Below are 18781 nucleotides of genomic sequence, written 5' to 3' on the forward strand. Positions count from 1 at the left end.
TATTCGTTCCAAACGGTGTTGGTCAGAGAGAAGATGTGGGAACCATGCAGGGCCAGCGTATTCCAAAATCGGTCGTATATATGTGATATATAGTTGCCTACATGTATCCACTGAACATCTAGGAAACGCTCGTCGTACCATGTACAGGATCTTGTTAGCTTTCGATAATATGTTGCTAACGTGAGAAGTCCAGGAGAGATCCTCCGTTATGGTCACACCAAGATCGTTATTCTCTGCAGTCGCTTCAATTATCCTGCCATCAATCAAATACTGATGCCGTGGATTGCCCCTACCAAGATGAAGAACTCTGCATTTCTCTACGTTCAGGGGAAGAAGCCACCTTTGACACCACTGAGTCAGCAGTAGCAGGTCATTTTGAAGAACCCCAGGAAATCGAGCATCATAGAAAAGCTTGAGGTCGTCTGCATATCGAGAGTAGAAGGATGAAAGTAAAACCGGTAGATCTGAGATGTATGCCAGGAATAGAATGGGGCCCAACACGGAGCCCTGTGGGACGCCACTGATGACCGCCCTAAAGTCAGATAGGGAATCACCAACCTTGACCGAGAAATACCTGCCAAAAACGAAGGATCGAAGCCATTCCAGGACGCCACCTCTCACGCCAAAATGCTCCAACTTTAAAAGCAGTCGATTTAAAGGGACACGATCGAAGGCTCGTGAAAGATCCAGATAGATAACATCTACAGGTATACCTCTGTCGGTGGATTTGGTCCAGTGATCGAGACATTGAAGCAGACATGTGATCACTGATCGTCCCGGTAAGAAACCATGCTGGTGCTCAGGTATGATTTTGTTCTCAAGCAAAAATTGGAGCAACCTGCTACATACTACTCTCTCAGCAACCTCGGCAATGATAGGAAGAAGACTAATCGGACGGTAATTGTTCGCAGACAGTTTGTCCCCTTTCTTGAAAATGGGAGTAACCATGGATAACTTCCATGCAGAAGGCAACTGGCCAGAACTGAATGACAACTTGATGATCTTGGTTATTTGTATCGAGAGAGAAGCGGAGCACCTCTTCAGCACACTGGCCGAGATATCACCCAGGCCGGGGGTGGTGGATGGGTCCAACTCATTTAAAAGCTTCAATATCTCTCCCTCGCTGACATTAATAGAACACAGAGAGTTAGTATTACGAGGTGTCGAAATTTGTGGCATAAGCTCGTCCGTATCCACGGAAAAGGAATTGGCGAAAGTATCGGCAAAGATAGCAGCGCATTCAGAGGTATTAGAACACAGATTACCAGTGTCATCCTTGACAAGAGGAATCGACACCTTGGAATTGAGAGTCTGACGGATGTGCTTATAGAACTTCTTTCGATTTTTTGGTAGTGCCAAGGAACTGTGAAACATTTTTCTAGCATTCTTAATTCTCAGACTTAGTGCATTAGAGTAGCGACGATGAATAATGTAATCTAGTTCAGTCCTACTGCGAAGATAACACTTCCACAGTTTCTTTTTGCGACGCTGCATGGAAAGGATCTCATCTGTTAACCATGGTTTAGATGTGACGGATTTGATTAACTTTTTTTTGGTAAAATGAGATATTGACTCCTACATGATCCAAAAGTATTTCGTCTGATGGGGATGCATGAGGTCTATAAATGCATCCAACACAAATAGAGAACGTAGACGAGGATATGCTGAGAAACAAGTTGTCGATGTGTGGAATATCATAGGAGAGAGCGTTTATATTATAGATTTCGGAAATTTTATCACTCAAGTATATACAGACACCGTTATAGCCGACATTGAGAGAGCTGTCACAGCGAAACAAAGAGTAACCCTTTATACTGTAAAGCTGATCGGGAGTGTGCTATGCAGCCACGTTTCTGTTATGCAAATAATATCGGGATTAAGAAGATCAACATTCACACACAATTCATGGAACTTATTTTTTATTGAACGAGCATTTGTGTAAAGGAGAGTCCGCTGCTGTAGGGCGGATGGGTTCAGTTTTTTGAAGCAGCTGTCGTCAGACCAACCACCCTTGGCACACCTTTAACATACTTAATGGTTAAGTTCTCTTCGCCATTAGATTCTCGACGCTTTAGTTCCTCTCTCGCAAGTTTCAAACAGTTAGCCTGGCTGGGTGTGATATCGTCGGAAAGCTTGATGTTCCGGAAAGTCGGTGAAGACGCTAGCACGGCTTTATTCTGCAGGATTTTACGAACAAAAATAGGATTTGAGAAAGTGATGGCCAGGGGTCTAGGGCCACGGGAGGACTGGCCAAGACGAGTGTGATGAACTATGTGTTGGGAGTAGGATGGCAAGATGTGGTCGATAATCTGCTCCACAGTACAGTTCTCGGATGGGACATCCGGATTCTCAGGGACGTGACGAGCAATGATGTTGTGCGAACGGCGTACTCTATCAATAATTTCTCGATACTCTATTGTGGTATTGGTAGGTGGCAACTCCTTGAGAATTTCCTCCTTCAACTCTCGTGCAACGCCCTGTAAGTTGGGGACCTCTGTCTTCAACATGGATATATCGGAAGATAGGGTGGAAACCATCGAATTCAGCCTCCGGAGTGAGTCATCGTGGGATACCAGTCTCGATTCTTGCTCATCAAGGCGGGAGGTGCATCGTGATACGTGGGCAGTTAGTTGTTCTTGAGAAAGTTTGATCGCATTAATATCTTCTTTAATGGAAGCTACAGATGAAGAAAGAATATCAAGAGTACTACACTGAGAAGAAATTTTATTCATCAGCAATTTGAACTCTCTCATGGTGATAGGAGCCTCATCAAGTGATGGTGATGCTAGCTGTGTCTGAGGACCGACTGCAGCCTCCGCTCTCTTCAATCGTGAGGCGTAATAGGCGCAAAAGGCGCATAACCATTTCTTTCCGAGCTCAACCAGCGATTTCTTGTCGGTAGGAGTGAGAGTTCCGCAGCCGAGATGAAATGGACTTGAGCATAATGAACAATGAGCAAATTCTTCGGTTTTTTGAATCGGTCTCGAACAACTGCTACAGGACGGCATAATGCTTAAATATCTCCTAGGTCAAGGCAGACAACTCGGAAAGTGTGTGGTACGCCTTAAAATATGTAGAGAGTTAACACACCTGTGTCACCGATAAGTGATAAGAGTTGATAAACAAACTGAGAACTAACGAAATATCAACAAAATTGTTCCAAAACTTGCGTGATCTCCAGTAGAAGTTGTCGAAACTCGGGTCACTGTGTGAAAGTCCCAGTAAGGCACCAACAGAGATGAGTCACAACAATTAATTCGCAATCAGCCACAGAGAATGGCAAATAAAACTCGGAGCGAAATATGAAAGAGCACATCAGCTAAAACGTCACATACACCTTCAGCTAAAGCGTCACATACACCTGAGCGGCATAACTCTGTTTCCCATAATTACCTAGCCTAAACATTGGCTTGAGCAGGAAATGGCTCTCTGCGTTGCCTAAGTTACGTCTTGGACCTTGTCTTCTCAGGATACCTGTGCTACAAGATAATCTAGTCGAAACCGCAACCAAAGTTGCACTGACAGCGTTACCAATGCAGATTTAAACACCTTCTAACGCAGCTCCTACAAAAAGATGGATCAGCCGAACAGGACAAAATTTGTATCCGGAGGTAAAATACCCTCACATTCGGATCTCCGGGGGAGGGTGCCTGAGCGAGTGAATCATCGTACAACAACCAATGAAAAGCACATAGCTTTTGCAGGATGGAACGTCATAACCTTGCTAGACAACCCCAAGGCTGACCGACCAAAGAGGCGTACTGCCCTTATCGATAAGGAATTGCAACGAACATCCATTGCAACAGTTGCCTTAAGCGAGACACGCTTTTCGGACGAAGGAAGCTTGGTGAAACGACCTGGCCGCCAAACTAACCGAAAATCCATAGTTGGCATCTCAGAACGTTTAATGATCCTACGCTTTTCTACTGCGAATAACACGTTTGTGAACATCATTGTAGTATACGCACCCACTTTGAACTCCTCTGACAACTTAAAGGACACTTTCTACGAAACACTCGTTGCTACATTAAGTAAAATCCCAAACCGGGAACGAATTATTCTCCTTGGAGACTTCAACGCCAGAGTGAGTAGATGCCAAGACTCAGAACTGTGGCCAGGAATAATAGGGAAACACGGCACATACAGCAGCATCGATTCGAACGGAGAACGTCTGCTGGCTCTTTGTGCAGAACACAATCTGTGTATAACTAACACCTATTTTATTACGAGACCCAATTCAAGGAGGACCTGGCGCCATCAGCGGTCAGGGCATTGGCACACTCTCGACTATGTAATCGTGAGAAGAAAAGATCTCAAAGATGTGTTGGTCACTAAACCCAGAGCAGATCTGGAGTGCTGGACTGATCATAGACTGGTAATTTCGAGAATGAAAATCTCAATGCTCCCACAAAGTTCCTAAGAGAGCGCCTTCAAATCTCCAAACTACAAAACCCTTCTACAAACGAAAGATTCACAGCTGCCGTCAAAATTAGTTTAACACCAATGGACTCTCTTTCACATATAGCCAAAGAAATACTGAGCACAAAACGCTCCTGAAAATTCCCAGACTGGTTCGCCGACAACAAAACTCATTTCTCACCCCTTTTGGAGGCGAAACACAAAGCAATGAAAACAGAAATTAACAAGCCTGGCGATTTTGCAGCGCAAAACAGTCTTATAAACATAAAACGCGAGGTCCGTCAAGAAATAAGAAAAATCAAGGCTAGCTGGTAGAGAGAAAAGGAAAAGGCTAGGGAAATACGAGCTTACGCCGATAACCATGACTACATTCGTTTTTTCGAAGCTATTAGAACTGTTAACGGTCCAAGCAGAAAAGCTAACTTCCCTATGCAACAGTTAACCTTCACCCACCTGAAGATGCTATTGTAAAAGCGAAACGCGTGTCGTGGCATAAAAACTCATTTTGTGAGAATCTGTTATTTCAATTATGGATTTTCATCAAGTATCGGTCACATTCTACTATATAAAACTCTTGTGAGACCACACCTTGATTATTATGCTTCAGTGGTATGGATGCCATTAACCATAAATCATGTTGACATGATTGAAAGAGTTCAAAAAAGATTTCTTCGATACTTATACCTGAAAAAGTACAATGAGTATCCTTTCATGAAGTCATATATTTCAATGTTGGAAGACTTCAATATGTGCACATTGATAAACGGACGCAAGTGCAACGCAGTTCTTTTCATTTTCAAGATTTTAAATAATTTAACATTTCAAGACTGTAATTTTGTTGATCTTGTCAAATTTAAAGTACCTTATTTATATCTGAGGCTTAGAAATAGGGAAACTTTTCATGTAACGCCAAGTAGTTCATCTCCCATTAATAAAATGATGCTTATATGCAATGAGTTGATTGAAAAATTCGACTTGGATTTGTTCAATACTAGTTTGGGAAATGTGAGAAGATTGTTCTCCTAGGTTAAGTAGTTAATAGTGTTTTTGTGTTTGTTCTGCATATGTAATTACCTTTTTGGGTGTATGTGTAGAAATAAATAAATAAAACATTAATTCAATAGTTTAAATGAAATTGAATTCCCTTTTTGTTTTCAGAGTTCAGTCGACATGCTGATCACCATTCCTCCGATTTTAATCGAGCTTTTGAAGAGGAATGCGACAAACCTGAAGCGGCTCTGCCATCTGGTCCTCGAAAACATAGACGTGCTTCTTGAGAAATACCCGGAAGAAATGAAATCGACGGTTGCAGCAATCGAAAGCATGCTTCTGCAGAGATCGACCAGACAGGGCGTCCAGATGATTATGGGCGGCGAACATTGGACGTTGAAAGTAGAAAAATTTTTGAGCAATCTGAGAGATATACCCCTTGTATCTATAGGGGATTATCTGGAGGCTTCTATTTATGGGGGCATAAAATTGAAAGTGAAATTGTTGGAGGCGAAGGCCAAGTGTGATGCTACTGTTGGTGAGTTTTCATTTGGATTTTTTTTTTATTTCTGAAGATAACGAAATTTAGCAAACATTTGAATGATCCGCTAGTACGTCTTCGATAGAAGAAAAAATTTTCGTCACCAGTTGCGAAATATTTTACTTTTCGTAACTGGTTTCAAGCCTCGATGAGTTTTAAAAAGTCTCACTTTATATGTCAAAATAGTTATTTGTCCATATTATAATACAGTGCGCGTCAAAATTATGGAACAAATTCATTTGATCAGAAGAAAAATATTTCGCAACAAAATCCTGAAACTGGTCAATTTTTGTTTCACTTTTACCAAATTTTTATGCATTTTTGAAGGATGTTTGTTGCACCCTGTACCATCCTCATACACCTTCTGAATTTTTTGAATAGGGAAAGTGGGTCATGTGGTACTTTTTTGGCAAGGTATTTGTATCTTCTTTACAGACGTGCAGAAATTTTCAATTTTTGTTGTTGAAAAACTAGTTAGCTCAAAGAGGTTTTCACTATGTGCCCTTTGTCATGGCTCATTTACTTTGAGACGATGGTACCTGATGAAATTTGTCACCGAATGAAGGTCGACCATTACAGTTTTGTTCATGCACAACTTTCAACATCTACGAACCCTTCAATGGAGAAAAAAATGGAGTGACATTGAAAATTTATTTCGGCATTGTGCATTACAAGATAAGTTAAATTGTTCAAAATGACCACCATCGTGAGGGGGTTAGAAGGGGTTGTGCATGAACAAAACTGTAATGAACGACTTTCATTCGGTGACAAATTTCATCAGGTACCATCGTCTGGAGACAAATGAGCCATGACAAATTACAGATACTGAAAACCTCTTTGAACTAACTATTTAAAAAATAAATATAAATTTTTCTTGAAAATTTCTGCATGCGTGTGAAGAACATACAAAGACCTTGCCAAAAAAGTTCCACGTGACCCGCTTTCCCTATTCAAAAAATTTAGAGGGTTGATGGGGATGGCACAGGGTGCAACAAAATCCTTCAAAAATGCATAAAAATTTGGTAAAAGTGAAACAAAAATTGACTGTTTCAGGATTTGGTGACGAATATTTTTTTTCTGAGAAAATGAATTTGTTCCATAATGAGGAAATCTCCTCAATTTGGGTTATCACTGCATATGCAAGTTTAAACTGAATAATTATGAGTTTAATTCATGATTTTTTCGAATGCACCGAGGAAACTATTCAAAATCATTCTTCAAATATGAGGTTTTAAAATTTAAATCGCTTGGTTTCAAGTTTACGATTTGGCAACAGCGCCTACTAGAAAATAAAAAGAACAATGTCCGATCAGCTTGTTTCTTGTTTATAAAATAACAGCTGATGATTTACAGGCGCGTACTTACTGGCGAGCTTCAACTGCAACCGGCCATAAAAATCCCATAAAATTTTACGACCTTTCTCTTTCGTCGCAGACTTCATAGACAGCCATCTTTGTCTATGTCATCAAGATAGTGTATTTGTTGTCCTTTATTATCAACGCATATTTCAGTCGATGTTGCCAACTTGTGCAATCGAAATGAAACGCTTTAAATTTGAAATATCCATTTTTATTTTTCATTTCTAAGTGCTTAAGGCCCGTTTCCACCAATCCCCCTCAAAAGGAGTACTTAACTAACGTCCAGTTTCATAATCAAATTTAAAGTCACTTTAAGCTTAAAGCTTCCTTTAGTGTCATTTTTAGTAGGGTTAAAGGAAGCTTTAAAATTAAAGCTACTTTAGGTTTGATTATGAAACCGGCCGTAAGCCTCGTTTAAAGTTAAGGGACGCTTAATTTCATTCCCAGTTGCACGACTGTGGCAAAACAGAATCTTAAGTAAGGGGCCCTTAAGTTTTTGTATCTAGTGATATTTCAGTTTTTTATTTTGGTGCAACTTCATCCTAGTCCAATAAAGCCATTTCATTGGTTGGCCGGTTGCCGATGATCGTTGTCATTTCATTAACCTAACTTTATCGTCCTGTCAGTCGGTGTCAAAGATATTATTATAATATTATCAAAGAGTAACAACTTTTTGTTGTTGAATTAGCATTAACATTGATAATGATAATGATTGTCAAATAAAAGGCACCTAAGTTTATGTAAGTACAACACTTTCTTTGTAAGGTCTTGTGTGAATTTGTTTTACTAATGTTGAAGAGGAACGTGAAGAAAATGTCCTTATTGCCCTTGTTAGTACGAATACGGTGAATGATTGCCAAGCAAGTGGTGGTAATTTACGAAGGACACTCAACTTCTCAATAGAAGAAAAGAGTTTGTTACTAACTATAGTATGATTTGTGACACCAAATTGAAAATTAAAAAACACTGATGGCATTACAATAAAGGCAAAAGAAAAGGCTTGGTATTCAGTAATGAATTCATTCAATTTTCAAAATCCATCAAAAATGGGAAGTTCTGCAGCCAGTTCAACAAATTATTTTAGGTTAGAATCCCGCCCTTAAAAACCTAAGTGGTCATTACAGGAGCGCTTAAATTTAAGGCTAGCTTTAGCCATTCAAATGTCACTTAACAGTTGGTGTAACGTAAATTAAGTTAAGGGTTCATTTTAAGGGTCACTTAACACAAAGTGCGTTTGGTGCAAACGGGTCTAAAATAATTTTATTTGGAAAACGGTTGAAATGGTTATTTCAAAATGTGACGTTTCAAAGATATTTCATAAGAAATACATAATTTTCGTCAGAAGGAGTATTACCTATTTTGACGCGCACTGTATAGTATAGATCGTTAAAATATCACTCTGCGCCGACTTGAATCTAGCAGAGATCATGAATTTTTCATTGATTCAAGTTAGAATATCGCCTGCCTTATTTAAGAAAGTTCGGTTGATGAATGAAACTCCTATTCTCACAGATATTCTGAGGGACGTATGGAAATTCCATAAATCTATAATAGTATGCAATACCAATGAGGAAATCAACCAATTGAAGACTTCGCTGGATCTTGCCAGTATATCTTACATAGCAGTCACAGATGATCTTCCCGCTGAGCAAATTTCCCAGTATGAAAGCAATTGGGAGAGTCACTGTGCGGGCCAGTTCATAGGTAAATTTGAAAGAATTTTTTTTTCAAAAAAAAAATTATCAATTGAAATATTTCAGTTCTCATCTGTACCGATCTTGTTCTGCACACTATGTTATCCATTACCAGTGCATCTTTGATCATACATTTTTCGTTACCGCCGAAATGGAGTTTTTGGATAAAAAGGTTTTATTGCCTGCTTGAAAATTACAAGAGTCCTCTCACAAAATCCAACGTAAGTGGTCATTCATTGCAAGGAAATAGAATTTTCTAATTTTGATCTGTTCTTTTATCAGGATAAACTGAAATGTGAGGGATATATTTTAACAGACGAGCTTTGCGTAGATCAAATACCAAGATTGTTGAAATTATTGAAGAACTACAATGTTTCTTTGCAACAATTTGAACCTGTTTGTAAGGTAAGAAATTGAACTTTCTTTCAACATACAATGACTGATGAAAAATGTTATGATATTTCTGCTAAATTAATATTTATATCTCTCTTAATCTAACCATACTCTTTTAGCAACTTGAAATCGAGAGGGAGGAGGTCAAAATCAATGATCAAATACCGTTATGTACTTCTTTGAAACAATTCGGTTATTGTCACACAGTGAATTGCCCCGAAAGGCATCTTCTCGATCGTGAGCTGGATTGCAACAACTCCCTACCTCAGAACGGAACTATAAAATATAAAATAGTCAAATTAATCGATGTGAATCATCTCAAGGTTAACATCGTTGAGCATAGAGATACTGAGGGTAAGATAACAGGTTTCAAGTCCCAAAAATTCCTCGACGATGAGAAACTGACTTCTATGATGAACCAGAAGAAGGTGAAAGTTGAAAATATCGATAAACAATCTTCATATGCGTATTGGGATGAGGAAGACTTCAATGATATGTTTAGAGAATGTATTGTAGAAAATATTAAGACTGATGTGGTTGATATATTGGTCAAGAGCAGTGGGAAAAGAACGACAGTGAGCAAAAGTAAAATTTTCCAACTGCCCGAAGGATTTAGCAGGGATAAAGATGAAGGTGAGTCAATTTATTCATTGATGATGTTGTCCTATGTTCCACAAAAGATTCGACGGAAGATTTCAGTAAAACTTGCCAAACCCGAAAACTCTTACTATGGTTACAGAGTTTTTTTTAAATATATTTTGGCCCAGGATTGCAGGAACCCACCATTAATCATTTTACAAACCTTGGAATGCCTTGGAATTGATAGCACTCCGTACTTTTACTTAAACCTCAATTTCAACCCCTTAACCTATCTAGTCTACCACTTCTGGGAGTACGATTTCTGGCTGGTGTGCAATCCAGTTGGAAGCGGAAACCAGAGTGGTGAACAGTTGTGCACCCTTTTCCTTTATCCTTTCGCGTTTCTCTTCGCTGGAAGTATGATTTCTGACTGTTTCCAAACGCCGTGCTCTGTTTCCCCCAACCTACTGCAATCCCGTAGTTTTGAAACTGAGCCCCGACTCCACTGCCTGTTGAGGGTGTCTTGGTTCTGGCTGGTGAACGAATCCGTAACACCCGTGGCGCGTTTGAGATCTGATCCTTCCTTTTTCTTTTGAGTGAATTCACCACCTTTGCATTGGTATTTGTATTTCATTCCGTGGAAAATCTCCTTAAATGTGTGAAGTAGACTGTTTCTATTCCACCCATTGTATTGCGCATTTCACTCATATTTATAATAGTGCCTCTTGTGATCCTTATTGCGAATAAAATTTATTCATTCATTGCTGTATCCCGTTACCGAGAATAAATCTACAGAAAGACTCAAAAACAAAACTATCGGTGCCATCAAACTTATAATTTCTTAGGGGTACTTGAGATTGTATGCCCTCCTGTGACTGAAGAGACTCAACCGTGACCTACAAATCCTTCCACACTCCGGGCATGGATAGTCCAGATCTGGCCGCCGCTGTATCCTTCTCGAGTCTCCATTATAGCTGTGTACCAAAGACCTCCACTGTGACCTGTCTAACGCTAGTTGTTCCCAGTTATGATTGGCATTAACTGATTTTAGGGATTGATGCAGTACATCCTTAAACCGCTTATACTAGCCTCCTGGTTTCCGAGCTCCCTCTGTAAATTCGCCGTACAGAGCTATTTTGGGGAGTCTTGTGTCTTGTATCCTCAGAATGTGGCCGCTCCATCTGAGTCAGCCCTCGTTACTTGAGTCTCAATTGTTATACAATTCGCGCGCTGCAAGACTTCCGCATTTGAAACTTTGTGGAACCATCTGATGTGCATTATTTGTCTTAGATGACGTTGTTGCGTTTGTTTAAGCTGTTTAATGTGTCGCCTGTAGGGTGTCCAGCTTTCGCTTCCGTAAAGAAGCGTTGGGAGGACCACTGCTTTGTAAACAGTTATCTTGGTCTTCAGATTGAGGTCGGGATTTTGAAACATTCTGTCCTTTAGCTTCCAGAATGCCCGTGATGCCGGTTGTGTTTTTCCCCGTCTAGGTTAGCCCTAGTATTTATTAAGCTTCCCAAGTATTTGAACTGCTCGACCTGTTCTAGAGTTTCATCCTCCAGGCTGATATCAGTTTGAAGGTTTTCTGGTGGACTTACCAGGATTTTGGTTTTGTCAATATTGAATCTAAGGCCTAAAGCTTCGTATACATAACTATTGGGACATAGGCTAAGAGCAGATTGTTTGGACCAAAATATTGCGATAGGACCAAATATACCTAAATAAAATATTGCTGTATGAAAAAGGTAGAGGGCGTTAGAGTTGATTTTTTTTTTGGTTTTTTGCTAATAATTTTACTGTATATTTTTTCATACGTTTTTAAGAAAAACACAATTGAACAGTTCAGAGCATCGGAAGGGGGTTTGAAGTAACGATTTATTTATTTTATATATTTATTTCGACGATAAAGTATAATTAAAAGCAATGTAACATAAAAAGAATAAACTTAAATTAAATTTTCTACGTGGCCTTTTCTGATTCTTTTAAGGACTTTCGAACTTCGAAAAAAATATTATTCTGTCCCCTTATAAAAAATTCAACTTTAACGCCCTCTATCTTTTTCCACAGCAATATTTTATTGAGGTATATTTGGTGTTACAAACAATCTGCACTTAGCCTATGTCCCAATAGATATGAATCACCCTGTATATGTTTATAGGTGTCCAACATTATCTGTAGATCCTTTGAGCTTCTAGCGATAAGTGCGCAGTCGTCTGCATATTGATGTTCCGTGATAAACTTACGGGTTTTTGCTCTGAGGCCCTTCAGGTTAAACAGGCTTCCATCAAATCTTAATCTTATTCCACCGCCCCTTACAGGCATACTCATGTCAGCAATTATCGATACTTTCACTGGTTGTCGCTTACACCCCAGCTAACACGGAACCTTGTCTTCGACTCGAAGTCACTAGAGGGTGGGTTTGCTATTTTCCCCTTAAAAAAATAGATGGCGTTCAGGATACTCGAGGAAACGTCGTTACAGGTTGGCAAACGTTTCTGAATTCGTCCATTTCTGAAAACTATTCTGGATGAAATCATTTATTTATTCAAATGGTCAATACCTGTACTATTTCATTTTTTTTTTGTTGGAAATCTTTGATCATTGATATCTTATCCACTTTCAATAGTGTGGGTTAATCTTAAATTAAATTTTTATGGCACTATATCTTGCATGATAATACATGTAGAGTGTAGGAATACTTTTACTTTTTAATGATTATGATATTTTCGATTCAGCATCTGTTCTCTTTCAGAATCTTCTCACACAGAAATCATCATAGCAAATTTCAAACCTCCCTACAAGGACGAGAAATTTTCGGCTAGATCTTTTTTCAAACTCAACAGTTACATCGAAGATATCGCATATGATGATAACTTTTTCGCTTCCAATATCTGCTTGCAACTTGAAAACACTATCTGGGTCAATACAGTAAACGAAGAAGTGAATGTATACGACTTGAAGTTGACAAAATCGAACCTAACCAAGGAATTGGTTAAACGGCAATTGGCGGAATTAAATCTAGAGCATATGGATAATCTGTACGCACTTTGCAAAGAAGCTGGGATAGTTCTACCAAAGTACAACGTTCCGGTCGAGGAGCAGATCATCCGAGAACCGCCTCAAACGACACCGCAGTGGGCTTTCTTAGATATGGATTTTTGCAACAAGGTTTATTTCTCGAGCGCTGTTACTCCAGATGAGATATACGTGAGATTGGTCAAATTTGATACTTTGTAAGTATTGATCCCTATTTTAGATATAAATATGTACTTCATGTGAAAATTTTCCAGATTGCACAGTTTGGAAAAAGATTTGATCGACGTTGCACTTCGCCAAGGTTCAAAACAAGACTTTGCCATCATTCAGGGGAGATACTACCTTGCCAAAGATCCCTTAGAGGATAAATTCATCCGCGTTCTTCTGAAGAAAGTAGAAGACGGTAAAGCCCTGTGTTTTTCGGTGGATTATGGAGACGAATTTATCGTGCCTTTGGGGGACATCAGATATCTCTCCAATTATATGATACAAAAACTGCCCTTCCAAGCTATACATTGCAGATTGTTCGGGATTGCGCCGATAGAGGGAGATTGGTCAGTCGAGGCGGTTGATGTTCTATACCAGAACTTCACATTCGAAGCCGACTCGGACATCTATAAAACTTTGTATGCGAAATGCGTACTTTATGAAAAAGGTTAGTCTTGAACTCAATTCGATTCAATAATATACAGGGTCGTTCTTTCTCAACCTCACCTAAAATTGGAAGGGAAAATCTAAAATAAAAGGTCACTTCCAGTTATACAGAAAGTAGTTGACTGGGGTTTCCCAATAAATTATCTCGTTTTTTGAGATATTTGACGGGAGTATGAAAGAACTACTTCTGGTAAAACAACTGGAATTGAAAAAACTCGAAAATATTTAATACTACTATTTAATACCCTGTCATCCGGGATAACACATTGAAAAAAATTTTTATGAAAATAGCTTATATAGTTCTCCATATAAATTTGGGTGAGGTAAAAAAAGAATGACTGTATAAATCAATTTTATAAAGCTTTTGTATATTTTTAAACTAAACTTCGATCAAGATTATTTAAAATACGAGGATATATTGAAAAATTTTCAGCCTACTATAGAACCAAACAAAAATTTCAATGTCAAAATATTTTATTATTCAACATATTCTCCTCTTAATTGGATACATTTATAACAGCGAATCTGCAGCGTCTCTAGACCTTTCAAAAAAATGTTTCTTCTTGCTCTGCAAACCAGACCTCCACAGCTTTTATTACCTTCCTCGTTGGAAGAAAAATTACGATATTAAACTTTTTTTCGGTTGTGGAAAGAGATGATAATCGGATGGAGACAAATCTGGTGAATAAGGGGGTTGTTCCAGTAAATCAAACGCTAAATCACGAATTTTTTGCATGGCAACATGAGATTTGTGTGCAGGGGCGTTGTCCTGCAAAAACAAAACACCTTTGTATAGCTTTCCGCGTCTTTTCTCCTCAATTTTTTCTCGTAGAGTGGTCAGTAGTGTCGAATAGTGATCTCCGGTTATTGTTCTACCCTTATCCAAAAAAATCAATCATGATTACTCCATGGCAATCCCAAAAAACTGAAGCAAGAACTTTTCCAGCAGATTTTTGGACACGAAACTTCTTAGGTCTTGGGGAACCAGAGTGTCGCCATTCCATCGATTGTTGCTTGTTTTTGGATCGTAGAAGTGTACCCAAGTCTCATCCATAGTAACAATTCGGTTTAAGAAGTCTACTTCCTTTTCAAATCGAGCACAGATCGAACGCGATGCTTCTACCCTCGCAGGCTTTTGGTCAACATTCAAACATTTGGGGATCCATTTTGCAGCAATTTTTCTCATGTCCAAATTGACCTGAACTACTTATATGATGAACGCGTTCGTATGAAATATTCAGTGCTTCAGATATCAATTTTAGCCCAATTCGACGGTCTTATAAAATCATGTCATGCATCGATATGTTCGGGGACTGACACAGAAACTGGCCTTCTCGATCGGTCATCATCTTCAATGAAAAATTTACCTCTTTTGAAGCTTGCAGTCCAATTTTTCACGGTCTCATACGAAGGACATTGATGACCAAGGGTATTAAGCATATCTTCGTAAATCTGCTCACCTCTTAACCCTTTTAAATACAGGTACATGATGATCGCGCGATACTCCAATTTTTCGATTTTCAGAATTTCGGTGGATCTTCTTTCTTTTAATTAATTGCGTAACTCTGGTTCTTTTTTTTTTTACCCCAAACTTCGCACTGACACTTCTAATGAGTTACTGTTCGTTGCTACGATAACGCAATGTTTTTTTAATGCATGGAACTGGTCTAAACTAACTAGATGTCAATACATCCTCGTATAGTTCTCCATATAATTTTGGGTGAGGTAAAAAAAGAATGACTGTATAAATGAATTTTATAAAGCTTTTGTATATTTTTGAACTAAACTTCGATCAATAATTATAATTAATACTATTGTCCTATCCCACAATTTAAAATATTGGTGCATTACGTTTAGGAAGTTTTTAAACAGTAGAATATATCAGTTGCAAATTCGAATTTCTTGCAGGAATGAACAAGGGACAATCCTTCTTTTCCATCATGCTGAAAGATGTTTGGGAAAAACCGATCCTTATAAACCAACTCTTGGTAGATTGCGGATGGGCTGAAGTGATTTCCGGATTTACGTTGGACGATTTCGAAGTCCCGGTCGTACAATTCGAGAGTGAAGGGGAAACGTCGGATTTCGAAAATGACGAGGTTGAAAAAATCAAAGAAATCGTCAATACTTCCAATTCGATCTCTTCCAATCAAGTTATGCCCAAAGGTTTCGCTCCCAGAGATCGTCCCAAGTTTACCGAGGAGAACAATGATCTAGAATTCTTTTGTGGCAGTTCCGGAGACGAGGTCGACAATTTTATTGAATTCATGACTGCGGTAAGAACATTTGAAATTATAATTTTATTTCCTGATTTATTTATGTCCTATAAGAGAACTTTTTTTTTATTATTTTGTTAATGTTCCAATTTCAGATGACTAAAAACTCAATGGAGCAAACACACCCCGTTAACACTCACAATGCTCTTCCGGCCATTGAAGCTGCTCCGTTTGAGGTAGATTACCTCACACCCGATGTGTACTGGAGTCAAACAAGAAAAACCGTAGATTTGCATATAAAATTGCCAAATGTGCAAAATTACAACGTTAAACTTCTGAAGTCGAGGATTTTCAATTTGGAGTAAGTAGAAAAAGATTGAAAGTAGATCTAGCAGAGGATACACAAGTGTCAGTAGTGTGGCACTTCACGAGTCTCTTTTTGAAAAACCAAAAATCGTCTCCATTGCTCGCAACGTAAAAAAATCACGTGCATTGGAAGATTACAGAGTTTTTGTTCGCTAGTACCCAAAAGCCAGAGTCAAGACCTCTTTATCGACGGGAATTTTACCGATTTTCGGCATCTGAGACTTCCCGTTTCCACCCCGCACCGGTGGGTATAAAGGGAGATGTCCCTCCCGCAAGTCAATTAATTCTTAATTCTGATTAAGTCTGTGCTGAGTGTTCGAGTCTGTGATTAGGAGCGATTCAACTTCTGAAAATTCATTTTAAACAGTCCTGAATCTTGTCTAACGTTTAGGCCGTTGAACCTGATGAGCGATTTTTTTTTTGGGTGATTCTATTCAAACGTTTAAGTTAAGGTTCGCCACAGTGAATTTAACCACTCATCAAGTCGTTAGTGCCAGAGCAACCGCTAGAGAAGATAGCACTCCGCACTTTTACTTGGGAACCTCAGTTTCAATCCCTTACCTAGTTCTGCCACTTCTGGGAGTAAGATTTCTTGCCGGCGTGCAAACCCGTTGGTAGCAGAAAACAGATTAGAGAGCCGTTTCTAACGCCGTGTTTTGTTTCCTCCCAAACCTGCAATCCCGTAGTTTTGAAACTGAGCCCCGACTCCATTGCCGTCAAGGGTGTCAAGGCGTACGAATCCGTAACACCCGTGGCGCGTTTGAGATCGGATCCCCCCCTTTTTTCTTTCCCTGCGATTCACTTCGTGTGTTTACCACCGAGGAAAACCTCCTTAGTTGTGCAAAGTAGACTGTTTCTCTTCCACTCATTGTATTGCGCTTTTCACTTATATTCATAATATTGCCTGTTGTGTTCCTTTTTGCGAGTCAACGAATAAAATTTCTGAACTCTGATTTTGACTTCCACTGGCTGTCGCTAACACTCCAGATAACCTTATCTCGAAGCCACCAGGGTAGGTTTGCTATTTTCCCCCCTAAAGAATAGCTGATGCTCGAGATACTCGATGAAACGTCGTTGTTAAAGAATGATGATGTCGACTTTTTTTAAATTACCGCATTTATATAGAATGTTGTTGCAAAGCGTTTTTTTTTTTCGGTTAGAAGAACAACAAAGCGTTACACAAACACACACAGTGACAGAATTTTTTACGGCTTCTGAATCTACTTCCTCCGAGACAGTGATGATTTGTTACAATAATGGAGACACAACTAGAACAATTATCGTTGCAATAATGCGAGCAAGTCATGAATCAGCGCAGAAATTCCCGGAGGGGCTGAAACATTATTGTCCCTCATCAGTACAGTGTAGTGATAAACAATGATGGTTATCACTGCACTGTATTAATGAGGGACAATAATCCCGAAAGCGGTCTTCAGTTTGTGATTAGATGTTTCAGCCTCTCTGGGAATTGTTGCGCTGATTTATGACTAGCTCGCATTAACGGAACAATTCAAAGAATTGTCGTTTTATTTTTTATTGATATTTCCGTGGTGCCCGTGGCATTTGTCGGCGGAGTAAAAAAAAATTAAAATCTAAGGGAAATATAAATTGAATAGTGCTTTTTTACTAGAAATTTCAACAATCCTTATAAAACATTACGAGTTGGATAAGTTATAAAGTGCGCGTCAAAATTATGGAACAAATTCATTTCCTCAAAAGAAAAATATTCGGAAACAAAATCCTGAAACAGGTCAATTTTTGTTTCACTTTTACCAAATGTTTATGCATTTTTGAAGGGTTTTTGTTGCACCCTGCGCCATCCCCATCAACCCTATAAATTTTTTTAATAGGGAAATTGGGTCTTGTGGTACTTTTTTGGCAAGGTCTTTGTATCTTCTTTACAGGTGTGCAAAAATTTTCAATTTTTTTTGTTGAAAAATTAGTTCAGAGGTTTTCAGTATGTGGACTTTGTCATGGCTCATTTACTTTGAGACGATGGTACCTGATGAAATTTGTCACTGAATGAAAGTCGACCATTACAGTTTTGTTCATGCACAAACTTCAACCCCTACGAACCCTTTAATGGAGAAAAAAAATGGAGTGACTTTGGAAATTTATTTCGGCATTGTGCATTACAAGATTAAAGTTAAGTTAAATTAAATGTTCAAAATGACTACCATCGTGACGGGGTTACAATGGGTTGTGCATGAACAAAACTGTAAAGGTCGACTTTCATTCGGTGACAAATTTCATCAGCTACCATCGTCTCAAAGTAAATGAGCCATGACAAAGTACACATACTGAAAACCTCTTTGAAAAATTCTTGAAAATTTCTGCACGCCTGTGAAGAAGATACAGACTTTGCCAAAAAAAATACCACACAACTCACTTACCCTCAAATTATTTAGAGGGTTGATGGGGATGATGGCCAGGGTGCAACAAAAATCCTTCAAAAATGCATACAAATTTGGTAAAAGTGAAACGAAAATTGACCTGTTTCAGGATTTTGTTGCTAAATGTTTTTCTTCTGAGAAA

The 18781-nt window shown here is 38.9% G+C and overlaps 1 protein-coding gene across 1 annotated transcript in view; it reads left to right on the plus strand.

Moving 5' to 3' along the window:
- The window catches only part of LOC123320971 (putative ATP-dependent RNA helicase TDRD12), a 31710-nt gene that overhangs the window by 12135 nt on the left and 794 nt on the right, over positions 1-18781 (plus strand). Inside the window, exons 9-17 of the mRNA XM_044908475.1 lie at positions 5578-5947; positions 8821-9012; positions 9069-9223; positions 9285-9407; positions 9515-10028; positions 12727-13207; positions 13265-13665; positions 15573-15940; positions 16036-16241. Of these exons, the coding sequence (XP_044764410.1) occupies positions 5578-5947; positions 8821-9012; positions 9069-9223; positions 9285-9407; positions 9515-10028; positions 12727-13207; positions 13265-13665; positions 15573-15940; positions 16036-16241 (2810 nt within the window). The remainder of the gene's footprint in view (positions 1-5577; positions 5948-8820; positions 9013-9068; positions 9224-9284; positions 9408-9514; positions 10029-12726; positions 13208-13264; positions 13666-15572; positions 15941-16035; positions 16242-18781) is intronic.

Source organism: Coccinella septempunctata, chromosome 1 (assembly GCF_907165205.1).
Source record: "Coccinella septempunctata chromosome 1, icCocSept1.1, whole genome shotgun sequence".
NCBI classification, from domain to species: domain Eukaryota; kingdom Metazoa; phylum Arthropoda; class Insecta; order Coleoptera; family Coccinellidae; genus Coccinella; species Coccinella septempunctata.